At 42.4% G+C, this 23,693-nt stretch overlaps 1 protein-coding gene across 1 annotated transcript in view; it reads right to left on the bottom strand.

The window, feature by feature from the left end:
- The window catches only part of TGFBR2 (transforming growth factor beta receptor 2), a 77,928-nt gene that overhangs the window by 11,538 nt on the left and 42,697 nt on the right, over positions 1-23,693 (bottom strand). Inside the window, exons 4-5 of the mRNA XM_008153853.3 lie at positions 5,628-6,427; positions 3,904-4,045 (exon numbers count right to left, since the gene is read on the bottom strand). Coding sequence (XP_008152075.1) covers positions 3,904-4,045; positions 5,628-6,427 — 942 coding nt within the window. The remainder of the gene's footprint in view (positions 1-3,903; positions 4,046-5,627; positions 6,428-23,693) is intronic.

Genomic DNA, 23,693 nt, shown 5'->3' on the forward strand with positions numbered 1-23,693 from the left:
AACAGTACATACTTCAAAGAGTCCTTGCTGGATGAAATGAGCTGATCCATGAAGCTGGTATTCATGTCATGGTAGCTAGTATTCCTTTGTGTTTTATTACATGACCAAACCTACCTCCACCAGAAAGCTTTTCCCCTTTGGCCACTCTCCTCAGTTATGGCAACCCATCTCTTGAGCTCCCAGGTGGAAATCTGTGCTAATGGGGTTGCACCAATTGGCTTCAGAATGGTGCTATTATCGCCTGTTTGCATTTTCTCACCGGATGAGAGTGAGGTTTCCCCAGTGTAGTGCTCTCTGAGCTGCTCTGCACAGAGGAGAGGCTGGCTGAAAAGATGCAACTCAAGAGGACACTCCTGGGTCTTTCCTTTCCTTCCAGAGTTGACCTGTCCCTCACTGCCTCACCCCGCGGCCACACTCCCTTTAGCCAGCGTGGGCCTTCAGTTCCCTGTGCCCCCCGCCTTACCTCCCTGCAGCACTAACCACAGCTGAACCGCACTTGCCTGTTTGCAAGTCGATTTCGGGGTCCCAGTCCCAGTAAACAGAGTGAGACAAAGGCTGGAGGTGAGACCTAAAAGGCGTCCATAAAGGTGACTGCAGAACGAAGAGAGAGTCGAGCGGAGAGGAGGCCAGAGAGGCCAGCCAGGGCCGGGCTGCACCCACATGAAGAATTTGGGCGCAACCCTGAGAACAGAATGGACTGGCTCCAAGGCAGGAAAACTGGGAGCTCACATTCTCCTGCAGGACTGTCCAGCCACTTCATAGCCTACCTCACTCAGGCAGATGTTCTCTCGCTCAGAATGAACTAGATGGGAATATCACTTGCCCTTTTTGGTGGGAAAAAAATCGCCTTATAACTCCTCAAACTAAGGTGAGCATAGTCCGCATTTCCTTTTTGAAATGAGGCTGGCAATGAAAATAAATAGTGTTGTGTTTCAAGTCACAGAAAAGAAGTTTTAAGCTTAAGGAAAGCCATTTATACCGTGCCCTCTCTCTTAGACCTTATCAATTGAAGCCGGACATCAAGTGGAGGGAATTATCGCTTTTCTTTGGAAGGGAAGAATTGTGTCTGCATGGGCAAATTTTTTTAAGAAGGAGAACAACAAAAAAAAAAAAGTCGGATTCATCAGTAAATTACACGCTTCTTGAGAGCAAGCCCCGTCTGTACATGTGTGTTTCTACAGCAGCCGGGAGGGAACACATGGCTCTTCAGGTTTTACGTACCTTCCAAGAGACTCTTGAAATGTCAAAACCAAATCTGAAGTTAAGACGAAGCAAAAAATAAAAAATAAAATAAAAATCTGGCTTTAAGGTTTTTAAGGCAACCCCAAAAAAATGCTCTTAGAAAAAAGTGTTTGGTTTTTTTTTAAAAAAAGGACTTAATAAATGAGTTCACACATTTAACCGAGTGAAAGGCTTTCTGTTGGACCCAAATGACGATAGATAAACAACTTTGTTTTTTTTCTGCCTGAGCAGAGATGGAAGAAACAGGACTGTGGGCTGACGATCAAACAGAATGAGAGCCTCTTTCCGGATCCCCCAAAGCCGGCCATCTGCTCTTACCTTAGAGGTTATGAAAGGCTCTCTGGGACCAGCTGAACAAATGGGATCCTGTTCCTTCCTTGGGAAAACTTGTTTATACTGTATCTGTTTTTAGGCCTCATAAAAGTTGGTGAGCTGCGTTCTTCCCCATTAGCCTGAATTCTTCCACACTCAGCAAACAGCAACAGGAAAGGGCTTCAGTCATTGATAACAACGAAGGCAGGAAGCTCACACGAGGCCCTAATGAGCTGGCTGCCCTGACAGCGAACAGCACAAAGACACCCTCTCCAGCTCGTGGTTACAGGATACCGGGTTTGAAAGGACAGGAAAGATGCCGAAATTTAGGGAAATTTATTCTGACAGTGACAACAGCATCATCTCTTCCACAACTCATACAGGTCCTAAAGGATTCATTTTGGAACTGTCAAAGCTTTCAAACAGAAAACGATCCTCAGCGGCTGAAACCTGGTTACACAAATATCACTGTGCAAGGAAAAACCAAGTAACTTTTGAAAGTGCTGTGGGGGGAGGAATCTCAGGCAGGAAACCAGAAAATGACAGTGGCAGCCAGAGAGCAAGGGCCATCCCTGGGCAGGGCCCCAGGGGAGCAGGGGAGGGTACAGCAAGGTGCTCAGGGGCAGGGGGTGACCTGGGCCCATCCTGGGAAATTGGCTGAACAGGATGAAGAATCAGAGCCAGCACGCATGTCACCCAAATCCACCTCGAGCGAAATGTTGGGTAGACTGGCCCAGTGAGCAAAGCTGTGGCCATCGAAGCAACAAAATAAATAATGATAACATCACAGACCCGTAGACTAAAATAAATATCCACAACTCCATACTGATATAAATTCATAATTAAATAAATAACAGGGGTGATGAAAGAAAGTATAGCCATTCCTGACAGTAGAATATCTGTAATAAACACAGGAGGAATAAGAAACAGAGAGAGTCGCTGTTAGAAAAACATTATAGTAATAATTATTGCAGGCAAGAACAACTCATGGAGCCTAAAATTAGCAGGTAGAATGATAAGCAACAGGTCTAGTATCCTTACTGTGTACGTGTTGAGTGTCTTTAGAAACGGGTCAAAGTACCTTCCCACAAACTACGTACGTATTCATTACAAATGGAAAAAAAAGGAGTTACTTTACATGGGAGAAAGCTGGTAGACGCCACCTGCACCAAGTGATCAAGGTGAACTGGCCCCAATATGAGACACTGAGAAGGACACAATGTCATTTCTGGGGTATTCTTGCCCAAAATATACAGCCTCAGTCTAATCATGAGAAAACACAAGAGAGACCCAACGTGAGAGACTGTCTATAAAATAATGGGTGTGAATTCTTTGTAATTGCCAAGGTCATGAAAAACAAAGATAGACTGAGAGCTGTCACAAGCTGAAGGACGCTAAGAGGGCGTGGACGGCCAATGTAGTGGGAGAACCTGGATTAGATTCTGTTCCAAAAAAGGACATGACTGGGGACTTGGAAATTTGAATAGGTTCTATAGATTAATTAAGAGTATTGTACCAATGTTAACTTCCTGTCTTTGCTATTTCTGAAACTATTCTGTAAAAGTCTAAAATTATTGCAAAACAAAGAGCTAAAAATAAAATTGGAGTTAGGTTGCCTTGACTTAGCAGTCAGCCAGGACCACATTTAGATCTATAAATTTCTAAGTTGGGACCTCAGACCCTGATGGAAACTACTGAGAAGCGAGTCAGGCAAGAATCAAGTACTGTAGACCTTAGCCATTCTCGTGTCCAGAAAGCTCAGGGAACAAGGGACCGGTACTCTCTAAAACAGTGACATCACGCCTGCACCCCTGAAGAATGCTGCATTCCTCATAACCTCTCTTCGTGCAGTTTTTTAAAACCTAAACAGATACATCAAACCATTCTGCTAGTTTTCCCAACAAAGGAAAGTCATGTCCATAAAAGTAAATTTTGAGTCAAATCCATATCCCAGACCTTATAATTCTGAGTAACATTAAAATACCAAAAAAAAAAAAAAATCAGATATTTTTCTGAATAGTATCCATTTGATAAGTAGAAATAATTCTTATATTATTAGTGTTCATCACTTGCCAGGTATTTGAATATCTGTGGGAAGCTACATCAAGAGAAAGAATTATACTTTACGAAAGGAGATAAAAGCTTTATGCTCCAAACACGGGCTTTCAGCTTAAAGACCTAGGCTTTTTAGCAATATTCCATACTGGGATGGCTATGTACTTACTACCACATCTCAACTAGGCTCTCATTGTGGGGCTGACTCTTTGGCAACCCTGGAATCATGTTGGAAGCAAATAACATGACATGAGTGTGAAGGCGCATGCACCAGGATTGGGGGTGCAAACATACCTCCCACCGCATTGCAGCGAGACGTCATCTCCCAGAGCACCAGAGCCATGGAGTAGACATCCGTCTGCTTGAAGGATTCGACATTCTCCAAGTTCATCCTGGACTCTAAGACTTCCGGGGCCATGTATCTTGCAGTTCCCACCTAAAGCAAAAACAGACATGGAGGCCCATTATTTCATTCCAACTGCATTTTTATTTTCCAAATACAGCTGATGTTTGTCCCCAACCTTGGGTAGATAATCTTAGAAAGTACAGTGCTTTTTAAAATAAGGAGACCTGCACGGAAAGGTAGACCTTATATCATTATTTTTAAAAACAGGGTGTTCTCTTCCTGAACACCCTTTAAGGAGTATAAACAAAACATGCCGAAATAAGGAAATGCCAAACCCCAGAACTGCCTTGTTCAGCCCCATGATGCATGTCACCGTATTATACAATAACATCCTTGCAGATAACCTGGGAGGCAACATCTGTGGTACTTCAGATGTTTATTTTTGCTTTTGCAAATCAAATATTTCTTCATTCCTGAAATTCCACGATTTATGGTGGAAATAATCATAAATGCCATTGGTCTGGGTCACTTAAGGGCTGTCTGAATCTTCTTTGTAGTGCCGAGGATTTAGTATAATTTCATAAAATCCCTACCAAATGAAATTGTATGAAGATATTTCCCCAGTAAAAGACCAAATCTGGATCTTGGTGTCATTTCATTTGGACGATGACTGATAATATGAAAACACTGAGACACAGAGGAACACCAAAATATTTCTAGGGAAGGAATCACTGAAATGCTTGCTGATGCAGCGCCTATAGAGCTAAATAATAATGAAGTCCTCCCTTCTCAAGAATCTAAGGAAAGTCAAGTGAGCTGGTGTTATTAACCCAAAGAATGTTTTTTTATTGGCATGCATTAGAAGACATTTTTCTTTTTAATAGGTCATTGCATGAGTCATTCTCCTGGCACATTGATCTGTTCGTGTTTCCACATGTTTACCTCAAGACTGCCTGAGCAGTCATGGACCCAGGGGGCTGACTGGGCAGTGACTAAAGGCTTCAGAAGCACGTTCCTCCTCCCGGGTAGAGAAAACACTGGTGCCCTGGAGACTCCACTCTGGTCCACAGTTAAGCTTCCAGTGTGGGAAAACAAGGGGCCACGTCATTCATAAAGGATGCTGGTAATTTCTAGTCACTTCCCAATAGCTCCGTAGCTAAATGGTTTCTATTTCACTCTGTGAGATGCTTTAAAAGTGGAATTGTTCATTCACTCAGCCCATCACTCGCACAACAAATGCTCCTTGGTCACTTTCCCTGTTCAAGGCATTGTGCTAGATGTGACCAAATGGGCATGGATTTTTGACTCCATGGAGAGTGCCTGCTAGAACAATGTAAAACAAAACAAAACAAACACAAAAAAAAAACAATACAACTACTAACAGTACAGAGTATAGCCATCAGAGAGGAAAAAAATAGAGATAAAGTGCTTAACAGTGTTTGAAGCACAGAAAAATAATTGGCAAGTGGAAGAGAAATGAGGATCGACTCAAGAAGAAAAATGTCTGTCCTGAATTGGGGAGGATTTAAAGAAATAGGAGGAGAAATACTGCTCATCAGCACCCTGCCAGGAGAGAGTGGGATATAGACAAGTATAAGAGTGTAGGGCTATTCAGGGATGAAGAGGTAGGTGGGGCCAGGGACAAGGTAAGGGGAATCCAGGTCTGACTCACCTGCCCACTGTTGGCCAAGTCATCCACAGACAGAGTGGGGTCCAGACGCAGGGAAAGCCCAAAGTCACACAGGCAGCAGGTCAGGTCGTTCTTCACCAGGATATTGGAGCTCTTGAGGTCCCTGTGCACGATGGGCATCTTGGGCCTCCCGCACAGGGTGTGGTCACTGTGCAGGTGAGCGATGCCCCTGGCCAGGGAGCTGCCCAGCTTGCACAGGTCCTCCCAGCTGATGACGTGTCTCGTGAGATACTCCTGTAGGTTGCCCTTGGCATGGAAAGCAGTGATCAGCCAGTACTGCTTCCCCAACTCCGTCTTCCGCTCCTCGGCCGTCAGGAACTGGAGGATGTTCTCATGCTTCAGGTTGATGTCCGAGAAGATGTCCTTCTCCATCTTCCAGGAGGCATACTCCTCATAAGGGAAGATCTTGACTGCCACGGTCTCGAACTGCTCTGAAGTGTTCTGCTTCAGCTTGGCCTTGTAGACCTCGGCAAAGCGACCTTTCCCCACCAGGGTGTCCAGCTCAATGGGCAGCAGCTCCGTGTTGTGGTTGATGTTGTTGGCGCACGTGGAGCTGATGTCGGAGCGGTCGTCTTCCATAATGATGGCCAGGCGCTCGCTGAGGTCCATGAGCTTCCGTGGCTTGCTGGTCTCCCAGGACGGGGCCAGCTTCTGCTTCCGGTGGACACGGTAGCAGTAGAAGATGATGATGACAGCGATGGCGATGACCAGTGGTGGCAGAAGGCTGACGCCTGTCACTTGGAATATGACTAACATTAAGTCAGGGTTGCTGGTGGAATATTCTGATGTGGGAAACAAAACAAAAGAGAAAAGGAATTGGGTTGAGTAAGTAGGTACATCCTTGCAGGTAACCTGGGAGGCAACGTCTGTGATACTTCAGGTGTTTATTTTTGCTTTTGCAAATAAAATATTTCTTCATTCCTGAAATTCCAAGATTTATGGTGGGAATACTCATAAATGCCATGAATTTGGTCACTTAAGGGCTGTCTTAACCTTCTTTGTGATAAAGTGGGTGTACACCTCACGTGTCCAGATGCTTCAACATCAGTATAGTTTTTATAAATAATGCATTATGAACTTTTACTCCATGGAGGGATGCGAGTGTGCACCCGTCTCATCTTCCCTGTCTCTGGTCATTCATTCAATGTTTCCTCCTCTTCCCTCAAACTTTAGCTTAAATGCCACAGCTAAAAGAAATCTAGGAAAACTTGGAAAATATTTTCCTTTATATAATCTCACAGCACCCTACATTGTTCCTATGTAACAATGTACCAATTTCAATGAAATAACTATGTCTCTACTTAGTGGTTTTATATTTGTCTTTTTCTACTTCCCACCCCAGTAGACTGAGAACTCTGTGCTGGCAGGGACCATGTCTGTCTTCTTCACGACCCGTAATCAACACCCACCACCCGTCAGGGCCTCAGTAAGTGTTGAATAAGTGGAAGAAGTGTTTACTGAGTGTTAACTATACTCAAGGCATTGCAGGAGGCTTTGGGAATATAGAAAGAATGACAACTCCTGCTTCCAAAAGCTTGCATTTATATGGGATCTGGTTTAAACCAAGAGATCGCCATAGTGAGCCCAGAGTCTTTGCTCCAACGTGTCCTGTTCTGATCAACATCTATCAGCTCTGAGCCTAGCGGTGGTGGAGAGAGAAATCTGTGGGAGGGGTCTCTTTGGAAGTCAGTTCCCTTATATTCACCCCATAGTCCCCTTTTCAGTGTGCATGTGATTGGTAGTTTCACAGACCAGAAATACTTAATGGCAGCAAAGGTGAGAGGAGTTAAAGAAGGGAATGTAGCCTGTTTGCTGACTAGGTCACTGAAGCAGGCCCTGCGGTTTGACACCAGCTATTCCACTACAGTGTCTCGTATTTCAAACTCTGATTCGTGTGCTGGCCACGGTAGAGGCTGGTTAGACAGTTCTCCTCTTGAGGAGAAGGCCATGGATGGAATCGTTCAGGGGGCGGGAGGCAGTGAATGGGAGTTCAGTGAGAGCTTTGTTAGGCAAGAATCCCAGAATTCTATTGCTTTATACGTCTTCCCTCAAAGGTATCCTTTCATTAGCCGGCCTCATGCTCAGGTGCTACATTCATTCATTAAACACAGAGCTCCTGAGTTCCTGCTATGGGTCTGGCACTGCCCTTAAAGAGGTTATAACCCAGTGGAGGAGTTAGGGCACGTATTCAAATGCCTAGTGATATATGGCCGTCCAGAGTGGGAGATACATGTGTGCTGCAGTCTATGTGTTGGTGGAAAAGCTTAGAGAAACAGAGAAGACACAGTGGCAAGGACTGCCTTTGAGTTTAGGCAAAAAAGTTAAAGATGTGTAAAAGGAATGTTATGTTAAGAATTAAGAATATATTATCTACCGAGACCGGTTTGGCTCAGTGGATAGAGCTTCGGCCTGCGGACTCAAGGGTCCCAGGTTCGATTCCGGTCAAGGGCATGTACCTTGGTTGCGGGCACATCCCCAGTAGGGGGTGTGCAAGAGGCAGCTGATCGATGTTTCTAACTCTCTATCCCTCTCTCTTCCTCTCTGTAAAAAATCAATAAAATATTTTAAAAAAAAATTAAAAAAAAAAAGAATATATTATCTACTTGAGGAAGAGGAATCCCCCCACATTGATTATTCTGCATAAGGGAAATAAAAAGGAAAGTAATGAGTAGGTGATATGGAACCAGGCATATCAGAGAAGGGATCTATAATTATTAAATTGGCAGTTTTCACAGTAATATCAGAGAAGGGATCTATAATTATTAAATTGGCAGTTTTCACTGACTATAGGCGTTTGGGGGCGGGGGAGGGGGAATGATGAGAATACAGTACAGGTGGAATGGAGATAACCATAATCTCCTTAAGGGAACCCATTACCTCTTTGTATTTGATATAGTCACTTAATGAAGCACAATGAGTAAGGAAGCTAGGACCACGTCAACTTGGAGTTTTTAGGTTTAATATGATTCACAACCTATTCTTATGGTAATTTCCAAGTGGAAAAACCAATTTCCACTAACTATATATTCTAAATGAGAACCTTAAGTCTTAAGCCTGATGCCACTAAAAACTGGAAAAGTAACCCCAAAACATATTTTCAGCAACCAAGAGAAAAAAAAATCAATATTTTGAGGAAAGATACATTAATGCATTAAAACAAATAGGAAAAGGGATGCAATTTGACTCTTAAAAACCTGAATTCTTGCCTGGTTGGTATGGCTCAGTAGGTTGAGTGTTGATCTATGAACCAAGAGATCACAGTTCAATTCCCAGTCAGGGCACATGACCAGTTTGCAGGCTTGATCCCCAGTAGGGGGTGTGCAAGAGGCAGCCAATCAAAGATTCTCTCTCATCATGGATGTTTCTATTTCTCCCTCTCCCTTCCTCTTTCTGAAATCAATGGAAACATATTTTAAAAGAAAAAAACAACCTGAATTTTTACTCACATTTGGAGGCTTAAATGGGACAAAGGACAGGTAGGACTAGGAGTGGACATGGCAATGGGATGAAGCAATAACAGAAAGGAATTGTGGAGACATGTGGACTGTCCCTGGGATCTGGCAAAGTATGAGCCTGGAGAGCAAAACTAAGGGTACAGATGAGATAATATTCAAGTGCAACAGCTGAAAACAACATTCCTTCACTGTAACTTCACCTCTATTATCTGAACTATCGGATGAATGCATTTGTGTCAAATACCCACTTGTCTGCAAATACAGAGATGTTTTATCATCATAAATTGTGTGATGCTCTGATTGTTGGTCTCTCCCATGAGAAAGCATGTTCTGCTTGGGGAAAAGCCAGGTGTGTTTTGATCCTCATCATATACCCAGAGCTGGCCTCAGGATGGGGCACTTTCTGGTACTCAGCCACTATTTGTTGTATAAGCTGAATGAATGATGACTTAGGGCGACAATATCCCTCACGTGTTTTATGTTCTGCAGCAGGAGTTGGCAAATTACAGCCCAAGGGTCCATGGCCTATTTTTGTACAGCCTATGAGCAACAAACGTGTGTGTGTGTGTTTTTTTTTCACCTTTAAAGGGTCATTAAAAACAAAAAACAAACTTCACTTCACTGATAGGGAAATGAAAATCAAAACTACAATGAAAAGTCATCTCACACCTGTTAGAATGGCTATTCTCAAAAAGAAGAGTTAAGTGCTGGAGCTGATACAGAGAAGAGAGAGCCCTCAGGCATTGTTGGTGGGAATGGAAATTGGTGCAACAGCTATAGCCAACAGTATGGAGGTTCCTCAAAAAATTAAGAGTACAGCTACCATCTGACCCAGCAATTCATCTTCTGGATGCTTATCCTAAGATATGAAAACACTAATTTGAAAGATATGTGTACCCCAATGTTCATTATAGCTTTATTGACAATAGCCAAGATACTGAAACAACCCAAGTGTCCATCAATGCATGACTGGATAAAGAAAAAATGGTATATACATACAATGGAATACTACTCAGTCAAAAACAGATGAATTATTGCCACTTGTGATAACACAGAAGGATATTAAGGGTACTGTGCTAAGTGAAATAAGTCAGATGGACAAGGACAAAAACCGTATTTCACTAATCCATGGAATATAAAACAAAAAAGTAACAAACAAAAACAAACACAGAAAAGCAAATATAGACACAGATCACAGAATAGTGGTTAACAGAGGAAAAGGGGGATGAGAAGGCGGCAAATGGTAAAAGGGGTCAAATATATGGTGACCCATGGAAATTAGACTTTTGGTGGTGAGCACACAGTATAGTAAACAGATATTGAATTATAATATTGGACACCTCAAATTTATACAGCTAATAACAAATGTTATCCCAATAAAAAATAAATTTAAAAAAAAGAAGAAAATACTAAGAAGTTCATGTAAGAGAGTTCATATCAGGCTCAGACAGCCTAAAATATTCACTACCTTCCCCTTTACAAAAAATGTTTGCTGCCTACTCTTCTGTAGATGTTATTTTAACAACCTATAACACACGGGCAGAATTTGGAGAGATTGTATTTTGATCCATTGTGAATATTCTTTCACTATTGAGAAATCAATACAACTAGAAAATTTTAAATATTAATTGCATAATTACTTAGTCATGTCTCCAATTCATTAAACAGTGCAAAATGTCCAACTGAGCTGTTTATCTATCACTCCTAAGTGAATTTTAGAATTCCTGGCCATCTAGCAATAGGGTCTTCCTCACTAAATTCTATTCTTCTTCAGGCTAAGAGACACACAAACACAGAAATCCCTAAAATGTACCTGGTCATTCATTGAAGACGTCTCTAGAAATACCCCCACCTTCAATGTCAGAAACCAAAGTTTTACTTTCCCCTCAAATTTCCTGTGTTATCTTTTTTGAAAATCTACTGTAAATATCTTGTGGGGAGGGAATTATTGAATAACATCTGTCAATTTTGAAACTTCAAAGAGGCGGTGAAAAACCCTCACAATAGCAAAGGGGCTGAAAGGAAGCTTTGGGATGTGGCTTTATCTAAACAGGAGCCACCCACACCCTCTCGCAGTATTAACCCTTAGGCTGCTACTAAAAATAACAAAACCAACAGCTGTGGGTGTAGGTACCAGCTAGCATCTTCTATACTCAGAGACCAGCAGGAAGTATTTCCTCTCGCCAGCCGCCAATTACACAGAAACTCATACCTTGAATTCTTAGTATGAACCTGGCTGTGTCCTAAGAATTTTATATAATATTTATATTTCAACAGAAAAAAAAAAAAAAAACACCTATGAGGCAGAAACTGCTATTGTTATAAACCCCATTTTATAGATGGGGAACGTAAAAGGGCCAGATGGTTTAAATTTCCCAAGACCATAAACTTGGGCAATAGCAAAACTGACATTTGAAAAGCGCCTGTCAGATTGGTGAGACCCCTACTCTTAACTCTATGCTGTAATGCTCAGACTTCCCATTGGTGAGAACCAATTTACAATGACTTGCATATAACCTCCCAAGTTGATAAAAGTTGGGGCTGGACTAAGCGAGCGGATAGCCATTGGTTAAGTGATATCGGCAATTCTTGGATGATGTGTCTTAAGGGGCATATTCTGAGTGTGCCGATTATTTCTCTCGTTCTTAACTAAGAACCACAGTTGAGTGGTGTCCCTGAACATATGCATCTTTTCTCTACATGGGAAGAAAAAATCTTACATGAGGAAGAACCCTAAAAACCTTTTTCTCTCAGAGCCTATTCCTAGTTAGAACATAGTGGGGTTCAAGATGTAAGTGTTGAACTGTTGCAAACTTCCATGAATTGTTTCTTGGATGCATAGGTAGCTAGTGCTCAAGACCTGACATTCACTCGACACTCCCTTGTTATGTAACATTGAGCTCGTTCTGGAGGGCATAACAATAAGGAGCATTTCTCCAAGGTTATAAAAAATGAGTCCCCACACTATAACAGCAGGGGCTCTTAGCCTAAGGTCCATGGAGAGAATTCAGTGCCTCTGTGAGTTTAAAATGGGCAAAATTTGCTCTAACCCTTAGCTAAAATATAAACTTTCCTAGCATTAGCATTGGTAACTTTGTCATCAATATTAACATTTATTGCAGATGACTTGGCATATCATTTATACTCATCACTTAGACATTTCCATTTTTAAAAAAATTATTTTTATTGATTTTAGAGAGGAAGGGAGAGGGATAGAGAGAGACAGAAACATCAATGATGAGAGAGAATCATTGACTAGCTGCTTCCTGCACGCCCCCTACTTGGAATCGAGCCCGCAACCCAGGCATGTGCCCTTGGCCAGAATCGAACCCGGGACCCCTTCAGTCCACAGGCCGATGCTCTATCCACTCAGCCAAACTGGCTAGGGCCATTTCCATTTTTTAGACCTGATCTAGATCTTGTTATTTAAAACATTACCATAGAAACAGATGTTACTATAGCATGAGTTTATTTTTTAAAATACTTGATAACTGCAGTCCAACGTCATGGATTTTCTTTGGTGTCCTGTGTTTTATATTATATGCATTTAAAAAAACACCACTCTGAGAAGGGGTCCGCAGGCTTCTCCTGACTTCCAAGAAGTCCAAAGTGCACACGCGCACAAGCAAGAGCCCTCGGCGGGGTAAAGGCACCTGACGCTCATGTCTTCGCCAGGATTTCCTAGGGCAGAGTCTGAGATTCTTCCCGTTTCTGGGGGAAGCTGGCAAGGGAGGAAACAGAGCCTCCTGACATGATGTTGTGTTCCCCACGGGCAACTGTGGATTCTTCCTCAGCTTCTGTCACATGGACCGGGAGCTCTGCAGTGGAAAATGATGGGACCCCCCTCCTTTGAACTCTTAATAATAAAGGTAACTACCATCATGTGCTTCGTTGAGCTAGGTTCTGAGCAATTCACTTTATAAGCATCATCTCACTTTAGAGATGGAGAAGAAAGAAAAAGAGAGAGGGGGAAAGAGATACAAGAGAAAGGAAGAAAAAAACGGGGAAATTGAAATTTATGATGGTTCGCACAAGGCAAGCAGGGGTGCCCATTTCCTCAGGTCTGAGTGGTTCCTTCACCCCATGCCACCAAGCTGTGTTCCTAGCAATAAACCCAGAGATCCATTTAATCATTCTGAAAATTTCCTACGAAATGTGTCCCACATAGAGAGGCCAGATTTTGTTGCAAAGAAGGAGCCATTTGCAAATGTCAGACTTGATAAATAAATCTTTTTTTAAAGACAATCAAAGATAAATGTTAGTATGCCATAAAAAAAAAAAAATACAAACTGGCAGAAAACCTCAAGAGGAAATTCCATGGTACACATTCCTCTGGAGTGATTTAAAAGTAAACAAGTTGCTGAAACACACACACACACACACACACACACACACACACACACACACACCCATGCCCATATAGAGGACAATGAAGACAGGTTGCTTCTAGCCTCTTTCAAATCCTTTGTGATGCCCATATGCAACACTGGTTGCTAAAAGGAAATCAAAATGGAACCTCTATAAATCAGTATTTTTAAAAGATCACATAGAAGGCGTTTGGAGCAAATTTACCAAGATACTTATTTATCCAAGCAATAGCAAGAGGCACAGATGATCATTTTCCCCATCCCGTGGTGCATGGGTATACAAATGAGCACCACATGGCAACTACAGAGATTCTTGTGAAGTTGGTAGTGACCCTCTAACCACAAAGATTTTCACAAGCCGACATGTTCATCTAAAGCAACAGGATATATATGCAACTGGCGGAGGTCCAAAGAAGGAAACTGTGCTGAAGAGAGATATGCTGGGGGGGAGGGAGTATTTCCTGTCTCGAGCCATTCTGTGAATTATAACCCCAAAAAGTATAGCATTCATTTATTGAGCATCTGCTAAATGCCACACCCTATGTTTTTATATGGTTAAGTTTGAATCCTCGTAGCTGCACAGCTAGGTATGTATTATTCCCTTTTCATAGAAATAGAAATGGGGAAAGATACCTAAAGTGAGCTGGGGTCCAAGCAGAGGAGCTTTGCAGGGTAGTTAGTGGTGTGTTTGGAGGGGTTGAGCTTCACTGACGAGGTTGCTCATGGTAGCTCTCAGGAGAGTAAGCCAACACAGGGTTCAACATGAAAATTCAGAAAAAGGAAAAAATTATGGAGCCAAAGAAAATAGAAGTAAAGGTAGTTGCAATTGGTGAAACAGAAAACAGAGATAAAAGTGGGAGAATCAGCAACACCCCAAGTGTAGTGTAAATGATTATACCACATACGGAGCTGATAATGGAACAAAAGCACAAAGGGGACATATAGTTAATAATAGGCCCAACAAAAGAAAATCCACGAGCAGCATTTTGTTAATAAATGTGAAAACTTAGACAATGATCAAATACCTAAAAAAATGATATATATGTGTAACTTACCAAAACTGACCCAAGTAAAACTATAGAATTGGAATAATCTTACAAATATTAAAGAAGATGAGTAAGTAAAAATCTTCCTGCAGCAAAACCTTCATAAGTTTTTATCTTTGATTGTAGCCTTTTACTGTCCAAGTAGTTTTCCTGGCCTGATGTTCATTGAAGCATTATTTACAGTAGCTAAGATATGGAAACAACCTATGTGGTCCACTAATTATATATATAATGGAATACTATTCAGTCATAAAATATGGAAATCCTACCATTTGTGACAACATGGATGGACTCTGAAGGTATTATGCTGAGTGAAATAAATCAGAGAAAGACAAATATTGCATGATCTCACCATATGTGGAATCTTAAAACATCAACCCTAGCCAGTTTTGCTCAGAGGTTAGAGCATCTGCCTGCAGACATAAAGGTCACGGGTTTGATTCCCAGTCAAGGGCACATACCTGGGTTGCAGGTTCAATTCCTGGCCCGGGTCAGAGTGTGTGTGGGAGCCAACCAATAGATATGCCTCTCTCTCATCAATGTTTCTCTCTCTCTCCCCCTCCCTCCTTTCCACTCTCTCTAAAAATCAATGAAAAAAATATCCTCGGGTGAAGATTAACAAAATAAAGTTTTAAGAAAAGATAAACAGTACTGATGTCTCCTAAATATTTACTGGATATGTTCTGAGTATGTTCACTGATCATACAGAGGAAGCGTTGCTGAGTCACAGCACTCACCAGGCAGACATGCTGGGATCCCTTCCGAGAAAGATTAAGGATTTCATAAGGAGCAAAACAAACTGCCTCTTTATTTTGTTACATTTCATATCCTTATCTGCTTTCCTCTGTTCTTGCCCCATCACACACACACACACACACACACATGCACACGCACATACCCCAAGCCATTAAATATACAGGGTGTCCACCCAAAATATATACTTTTAACAGCTGATAGCTCAATTTTGAAAATGAAATATATTTTAATAAACACTGCCTTTATAATTATTCAATGTGTATACATATTTTTGGGACTATAGATATAGATGATATAGATATAGATATAGATATAGATATAGATATAGATATAGATATAGATATAGATATAGATATAGATATATAGATACAGATACATAGATATCTCATACTCAGGAATTCCAATATTTTATCACCATTTTCTGCATCTTTAAAAATTTTGGTGGCATAGTCCAGAAATAATCTTTTGACACCCTCTATTCAAAGTGTGCTCCCCAGACCAGCAGCATCAGCAGGCATTACCGGGGAATTTATGACAAATGGAGACTCTCAGCCCTGACCCAAATTGCTGAACCAGAATCTGCACTTTAAAGAGTTCTCTAGTCGGTTCATTTACGCGGTGAAGTTTGAGAAGCACGGCTCTAGCAAACATGGAATAAGCCCCTTGGTGCTCTGCCACAGAGATGTTTCCCTCTTGCAAAGAAAAGTTGTAATGGACTTGCTTGCAAAGCCCTTGCATTCAGTGCAAGCCAATGAGAAATGGTGCCTGAGAATTTTCTAGTCAAAGGAACCTCTGGAGGAGTGTAGAATGAGATATGATTCCCCATCCATCATCTCAATAAAAAGCAAACAATTAAATTCAGGCAAACAATGAAAAAACCATTTTAATTAAACAACAGAAGGACAGTGAGCTCACTGGGCATGCAGAATTTAATTTAACCTCCAGCCCATTGACAGGACTGTTTGTCATTCCAGACAGACACTGGGAATATTGTTCCCCCAGAATGATGGAAGATGCTTCCCTCCAGTTCATATGGTTGTTTTATTCCAATTATACATATTTCAAAACCCCACCTCTTGCAGCTCATCCCGCAGTCTCCCTTACATTATTTCCTTCCTACCTCTCTCCCCAACAAAAGGGTCTTACATGTAGTCTAATTTGATATGACAACCTCTTCAGGAATATACCAGAGAGAGAGAGAGAGAGAGAGAGAGAGAGAGAGAGAGAGAGATAAAACGTCTGGCTGAAATATTGCAAGGGGACCCCACTCCTCTGTAAATCATCCCAAAATCTAATCCCAACAGATCTAGCTGCAGGTCTATTAGGATAAACTAATTCTAAACATTGGGCTATTCGAAAGGTTATTCTTTATGTTAAGTCATATGCAACCTTCCTGTTCGTCCGCATAATGGCTTTCTTGCTGCTCTCTAAGACAGTGGTTCTCAACCTTTCTAATGCCGCAACCCTTTAATACAGTTCCTCATGTTGTGGTGACCCCCAACCATAAAATTATTTCCGTTGCTACTTCATAACTGTAATTTTGCTACTGTTAATGAATCGTAATGTAAATATCTGTGTTTTCCGATATTTTTTATTTCCTTCCTACCTCTCTCCCCAACAAAAGGGTCTTACACGTAGTCTAATTTGATATGGCAACCTCTTCGGGAATATTCGACGACCCTGCTAGCGGTTCTCAACCTGTGGGTCGCGACTGCTGTAGAGCCTAAGACCATCGGAAAACACAGATATTTACATTACAATTCATTAACAGTAGCAAAATTACAGTTATGAAGCAGCAACGAAAATAATTTTATGATTGGGAGTCACCACAACATGAGGAACTGTATTAAAGGGTCGCAGCATTAGAAAGGTTGAGAACCACTGCTGTAAGACAAGAGACAACAAAAGGATTCCTTATTCTGTGAGACGAGAGCTCTTAAACTCCTGGTGGGCATTTAGCCCATTTCTCTAAATCATTTCCTTTTCCGGTTGAACACCCCTGTTTCCTTCAATCACTTTTCAAAAGATATGTATATCAGACTCTGAAGTCTGATGTATTTGTCAGACCCTAATGTCTGCCTGCCCAGCATATAGAGGTGCCCAATCCGTGCCATGTCCTTTTGTGAGTCTAAAGTGCTCTGTTCTCTGAAATCATTCTTGCTACTCAAGATCCTCCATGTCGTTTCGCTAGACCCAGCTATAAGACTTGTGGCATAGACCACAGTGGGCCCCTTCCAATGAGTGCAGTGTAAGATGACTGCTGGTTTGTTTGTTCTGCTGTTCTGTTTTGATTCTCTCGGCCAGATCACCCCGATTTCAGGATGACCTTGACTCACCCGTAAGCACTTGGGTCTTTATCATGAACAGATGCCCAGCCAGCTTTCTCGTGAGCTGCCCCTCTACAATTGACTGTTTGAATCTATATGTCTCACTTTACATTTATCTGTTGCTTCGTATTATTGGCCATTCCAGGCAATGAAAACCCAGATTGTGTCTCTGCTGTGCTAAGCATTCCTTCCACTCTGCTCATCAACCTTCGTGTTGCCCCTGGGGACATGGATTCTTGCTGCTTCCATGGCTTTGGTTTTAGAAGGAGGGCAACTAATACCATCAGAGAGCTGACAATGGGCCAGGCTTTGCCCATGATATGAAGCCATGTCTTATGAATGTCCGTTCCATCAGGGACAGTGCCTTGGCTTGATAGATGTTCTTTGGAGCTCGAATTTTTTTCATTTTCTTCTCAGTGTTATAGTCTGCTGAACCACTAAGGTGGGGTTTTGTTAGGATGCCCCAATTCTTCAATTCTTTTTCTAGATTATATCTTCTACTGTGTCTAGGGGTCCTTCATGTTCTCAGGAAACCAGAAAGCAGAGATAGAGTTCTTAAGTGTTTTCAGTATCTTCTCCAATAGGAAGACTAGCCGGCTTTAGAAAATGCCCACTGATGACTCACACTATCAATACCTGTCAGGTCACCAAAACATGTTCTGACTTCTCTACGGGCTTTCCACGGGAACCACAGCTTGCCACGATTCCCTCCCACCTGAGGGTCTCACCTCCTCCAACTACACACACTGCCCACCAGCCGCCGCCCCACCCCATCTTTGCCAGGACAGGAGCATCCAAACTTTCAGCCATGCGTTCAGGTTTAAAGTGTGCCTGCCCGTCAGTGTATCATTTCATCAGTTCTAAAACCTCACATACCTATTCTCAATGAGGTCCTTGGCCTCTCCTGAAGTAACTGTTAACTGTGACAAGCACAGTAATAGCTTACATTAATGAATCTCACTCTTGCCCTAGCCAGTTTGGCTCAGTGGATAGAGCCTTGGCCTGGGGACCAAAGGTGTCCCGGGTTCGATTCCGGTCCAGGGCATGTACCTCAGTGGCAGGCTCCGCTCTGGCCCTGGCTCACGCAGGAGGCAACCAATGGATGTGTTTCTGTCCATTTGAAATCTCTCTCTGTCTTTCCCTCTCTCTTCCACTCTCTCTAAAAACCAATGGAAAAATATCCATGGGTGAGGATTTAAAAAAAGAAGAAGAATCTTATTCTTCCTCAGGGGTCTGGTAATACGGGTGTTTTGTTTGCTTGTTTTCACCTCCTTTAACCTAGAAAGCAAATTTCAGCTACTTCCTGTGGTGGCTGGCATTCTCTAATTGCCACCATCCTTTTTCAGGTTATATGGGGAACATGCTGAAAAATACAAAAAGATTTGGCAGAACAAACTGTCTTGAGTCCAGTGTCTCCCAACATTGGCTGCATATTAAAATATCTTGGGAAGTTTTTGTGGTTTTTTAAAATCCCGATACAAGGCCTCGGACCAATTAAGTCCAAAACTGCAGGACTAAGACCCTTTAATGAGTAGTTTTTAAAGCTTATCAGGTGTTTCAAACCTGCGGCTAAGGTAGGGAACAACTCCAGCTTGACAGACGACATGCTTATTTTAAATACGCTGGGACCGGACAATGGAAGGAATGGAAAGAACTTCAATGACTGAATGTAGGATCAATTGTTCTTGACATCGGAACTAGCTATATCCTAATAAGGTAACAGGAGGTATATATTTTTCAAAAGTAGAAAAGCAAATATTGTTTCTTGAAAAGTTAATATTATATATTTTTAAAGGCATAATTGTTGCTGGTAAATTTGAAATCTTACATAATTAGCAACATGCAGGAGTGATTTGCAAACCAGAAAAGGTTTTTTCCAAAAGCTAGTCGGCCAGATGTCCGGCTGGTGGTAAACACGCCCTCTGAAGTTTAGCATGGGCGGAAATGAAAGTCAGATTCACCGTGGTTGGCCAGCTCCCTGGTGTTTTTCCACCGGAGGGGCACTGCCATACTTGTCAAGTAGCCAAGAGTCTCCCTCGACCCTTTTCACCGTCACCCATCCATGTGTTGTTTATAGAACACGAGGAGGGGGCTCAGGGAGAGATGAGAAACTGGACGTGTGGATGTATGGATGTACCACCGCAGCCTCAGCAATGCCAGCCTTATTGGCCCACTTGTTACATCCAACCAGTGGACGGGATGCCAGGCCGAGGGTCCTTCGTGATTCCGCTCTGCCTTGATTCACATCAGAATGAGGCTCCAGAGCAGAAATAATCATACCCAGCAGCCACATCTGGCCTCGGAGCATCTTGTTTACTTTGCTGCTTAGGAAAATAAAAATCTACAAAAGCCACTGAGTTGCCTGAAGTCACTACAAATACATTCCCTAAGCTTCCCTGGACTGCGTCACAGTGGCCTCTGGCACGTACAACTTTTCATTATTTTCTTGGCCAGACACGGGCCGAATTCACGGATTCCGAGGAGGCTTTCTAAGGGCACTCATTCACAACCCAGGGACCCGCGGGCGTGAGTCATCCCACCAATGGCTGATTTCTCTTCCCAGGAATGAGACTACTGACTTGAATCCATCATTTTCCTCCTCTGCTAACAACTCTGCACAACCATACTTCCACTCTTTTTTTTTTTCTTCTTCTTCTGCATTTAGACCAGAAAGTAAATCTGGTTTGTTTCTCTCGAAACAAAAATGCACAGCTGGCGAGACAGCTATTTTGAGTAGCGGGTGCACGGCTCCAAGACAGCACACCCAGAGCTCCCTGACCTGCCAAAACACCACTTACGCTTCTCGTTTCTTACACGCAAGAACCAGGAGTTACTCAGGGAGCCAGCTCCCTGGTCCCGGAGTGAAGCAAACACAACAATGAGATTGGAGAGGAAAGGAGCCGCACCTCCCTCCAAGCCTTCCCTGACTCCGAAACCAATACGAGTCAATCAAGTGCAGCGGGCGTGAGATCAATACACAAGAGTGGGCTTGCTGGATGGCAGGAGGCAACGTTATTAAGGTCACAGTAGGTCCACGGGGAACCAGCTGGCTGAGATGTTCTGCTAGCAAGTTAAACACAGACAGGAAACCGCGTGTCTGATACTGTAAAAAAAATCATTTGTCTTCCTGCCAGAGTTAGGCTTGCAAACCAGAGAGGCTGTTTTCATTTAAAAGAAATTCTTACAATGAGAGGGGAAGGAACGAAACTCGGTGGCTACTAGAAGTCCTCGTCTCCCCTCTCTCGACTTCTCCGGTTAGAGAGCGCGCTAACGGAACGCCTGCACGCAGCCTGCAGGTCAGCGGGGAACGCACCCTGGGTGACAGCCTACATCTGATGGTCTGCTTCTCCATTTAACCCCATCCGTTGAAGCTGGAGTCAGAGCGGTTTCCAGAGTCCTGGTTTCTAAGTTGCATAGATGTACTTGATATAGTTGCTGATAGTTCCATCTTTCTTTTGTTTCATCTTTATTGTTGAAAATATTACATAGGTTCTCTTTTTATCCCCCCATTAACCTCTTCCAGGATGCTCCCATCCTCCTCCCCCATTTCCATCTTTTTTAAAAAAGAAAAATCACATGCAACCTATGGAGAAACGTAATAGTAAAGGAAGACAGAAGGAGCTGGGATCAAGACAAATGGGAGATAAATGCAGGAAAACAGGCAAGCAGGGATGGTAACAGTATACAAATGTATGCTCACAAACTTGCTAGGAGCATGACTTAAATTGGACTTTAAGCTTTTCTGGTAGTTTGTATCGAAGGGAGAAATACAAAACAAACAAAACAAAACAAAAAAACATGACCATCTACATCAGGGGTTGGCCTGAAGCCCGGTTTTGTAAGTCAAGATTTATTGGAACACAGCCGCGTCCAACTGTTTACATACGGTCCATGGCCGCCTCAACGGCAGAGCTGAGTAGCTGCAGCATGGACTCCATGGCCTGGAAAGCCAAACATATTTATTGCCAGGTCCTCCATCAGAGACGTTTGCTGGCCCCTGCTCTGCATGCTTCCAAGTGTCCCCAAGTTCCGATGCAAATAGGTCCTCATGAGGGAGCCATCTTTCTGAGGCCGGGAGCTGAGCGGCATTTCTCCTGGCTTCTCAGGAAGACAGCAATGCAATGCACTAAAGAGCTTCCTCAACCACATTCCTGACAGTGAGCACCTCACCGAGGTTCACAGGAATGTTGTTGTGGTGGATGGCATCAAACATAACTCACCTGAAGGCTTTCAGGAAGGAAGAGAATATGACATGAGGTTGCTATAAAGCTCCTCGTCCATTTGAATCCAGAAGAACAATAGTAACAGCCAAAATGTATTGAATAATTAGCTCTGTGCCAGGTACTATTCTAAGTTCCTACATGAATAAACTCATTTATCTTCACAAAAACCCTATTGAAATTGAGCACTATTTCTATCCGCATTTTTTTTTCAGAGGGGAAGTCTAAGGTGAATTAGTTCACCCAAGGACAAACAGCTTAAAAAAGGCTTAGATGGGGAGATTATTTTATTGAGGAGACCATGATCTCCTCACAAGGTGAGAGCATCCTGCTGGCCATCATTTATAAACATCATTCCTCACAAACACATGAAGAGTGTAAGCCTGGGGATATACCACTTTCTAAGGACTTGCTGAATGTTGGAGGGAGGAAAGAAGGGGAGAAGGAAGGAAAGAAGACCCTCATAGATTTGTTCATACATAACCCATTATAAATCCTACCTATGCCACCCACTGGCCATGTGATTCTGGACAAAGTGTTCATGTTCTCTGAGCTTGGCTTTCTCACTCAATGGGATGAGGATGCTACCAGTGCCTGTTTCATGAGGTAGCTCTGAGATTCAATGAGGCCATGCCATGGAAAGGTCTGAGCACCTTACACAGCAACAATACATTCTCTCTGAATGTGAGCTATCACACATCACAGCATGGAAAGTAAAGATCTACAATTTAAAAAAACAAAACAAAACCGGGGCTCAACCTTTTTTCCCTTACTTAAGAAACCAGATGATGTAAGTAATTATCATCCATTGCGTTTGCAGGTCAGAAATCTGGCAATGAGACCAGAGTACTATGCTAATAAAAATACAGTGTAAGAGTCCTAGCTGGTTTGGCTCAGTGGATAGAGTGTTGGCCTGCAGATTGAAGGGTCCCAGGTTCAATTCTGCTCAAGGGCACATGCCACACATGGCTCAATCCCCAGTAGGAGCATGCAGGAGGCAGCTGATCAATGATTCTCTCTCATTGTTGATGTTTCTATCTCTCCTTCTCCCTTCCTCTCTGAAAGCAATAAAAATACATATTTTAAAAAATACAGTGTAAGATCCACCAGAGATGTTGTGTTCACCATCTTGTTTGGCTTGGACTTCCAGAGTTTTTATTTTTTAGTATAAAAAAGAGGAGAAATGGATCCTAAAATGTTGCTGGTTTAGGCAGGGGGGGGGGGGAATATCCCACTGTGGAGAATAGAGATGTTTTTGAAAAAGGAAACACCCCTAGAACATTTTAGAAGACTAATGCAAACAACCCTGGAAACGTGTTAAAAGACTCCGAAATCACCCAGACATCTGAGTCATCAGCTGCACTGGATCTCTTGAGTTGTACAGTGAGAAACTGCCTTTAGGGTGATTCTCTCACATCATAAGGAAATAGTCTGATAATGAATAAGAGGGAAAATATGTGAATGTGGGCCCGTGATTATCACCTGAGTTGAAACACACTGAAAACTGAAGTCACTAATATCTTAAAAGCTTATAGTACTATATGTATCCAACTTGCAGGTTATTTATCACATTTTGTCTTTTGGAGATGAAATAAACTCTTCCATTATGGGCAAGCCAGTATGTAAAAGGAGAAAAATACTTTCACAGATGAGAGTAAACATGTCTGGATAGTCTACTCTTAAATATTAATTCCTTTAGCTTAACCTGGACTTTTTTAAAAAAAGTGAACTGTTAGAAGAGGTCAATGGAGAGGAGGGGGAGAAAGGGACATATAATACTTTCAACAATAACTTTTTTTTTAAGTGAACTACTTGGAGAACATTGACATGTTAAGCCAGGATATCAGGTGTTAACATGCCTTTGTGTGATTTAATCT

This window comes from Eptesicus fuscus, chromosome 18 (assembly GCF_027574615.1).
Source record: "Eptesicus fuscus isolate TK198812 chromosome 18, DD_ASM_mEF_20220401, whole genome shotgun sequence".
Taxonomy (NCBI): Eukaryota; Metazoa; Chordata; class Mammalia; order Chiroptera; family Vespertilionidae; genus Eptesicus; species Eptesicus fuscus.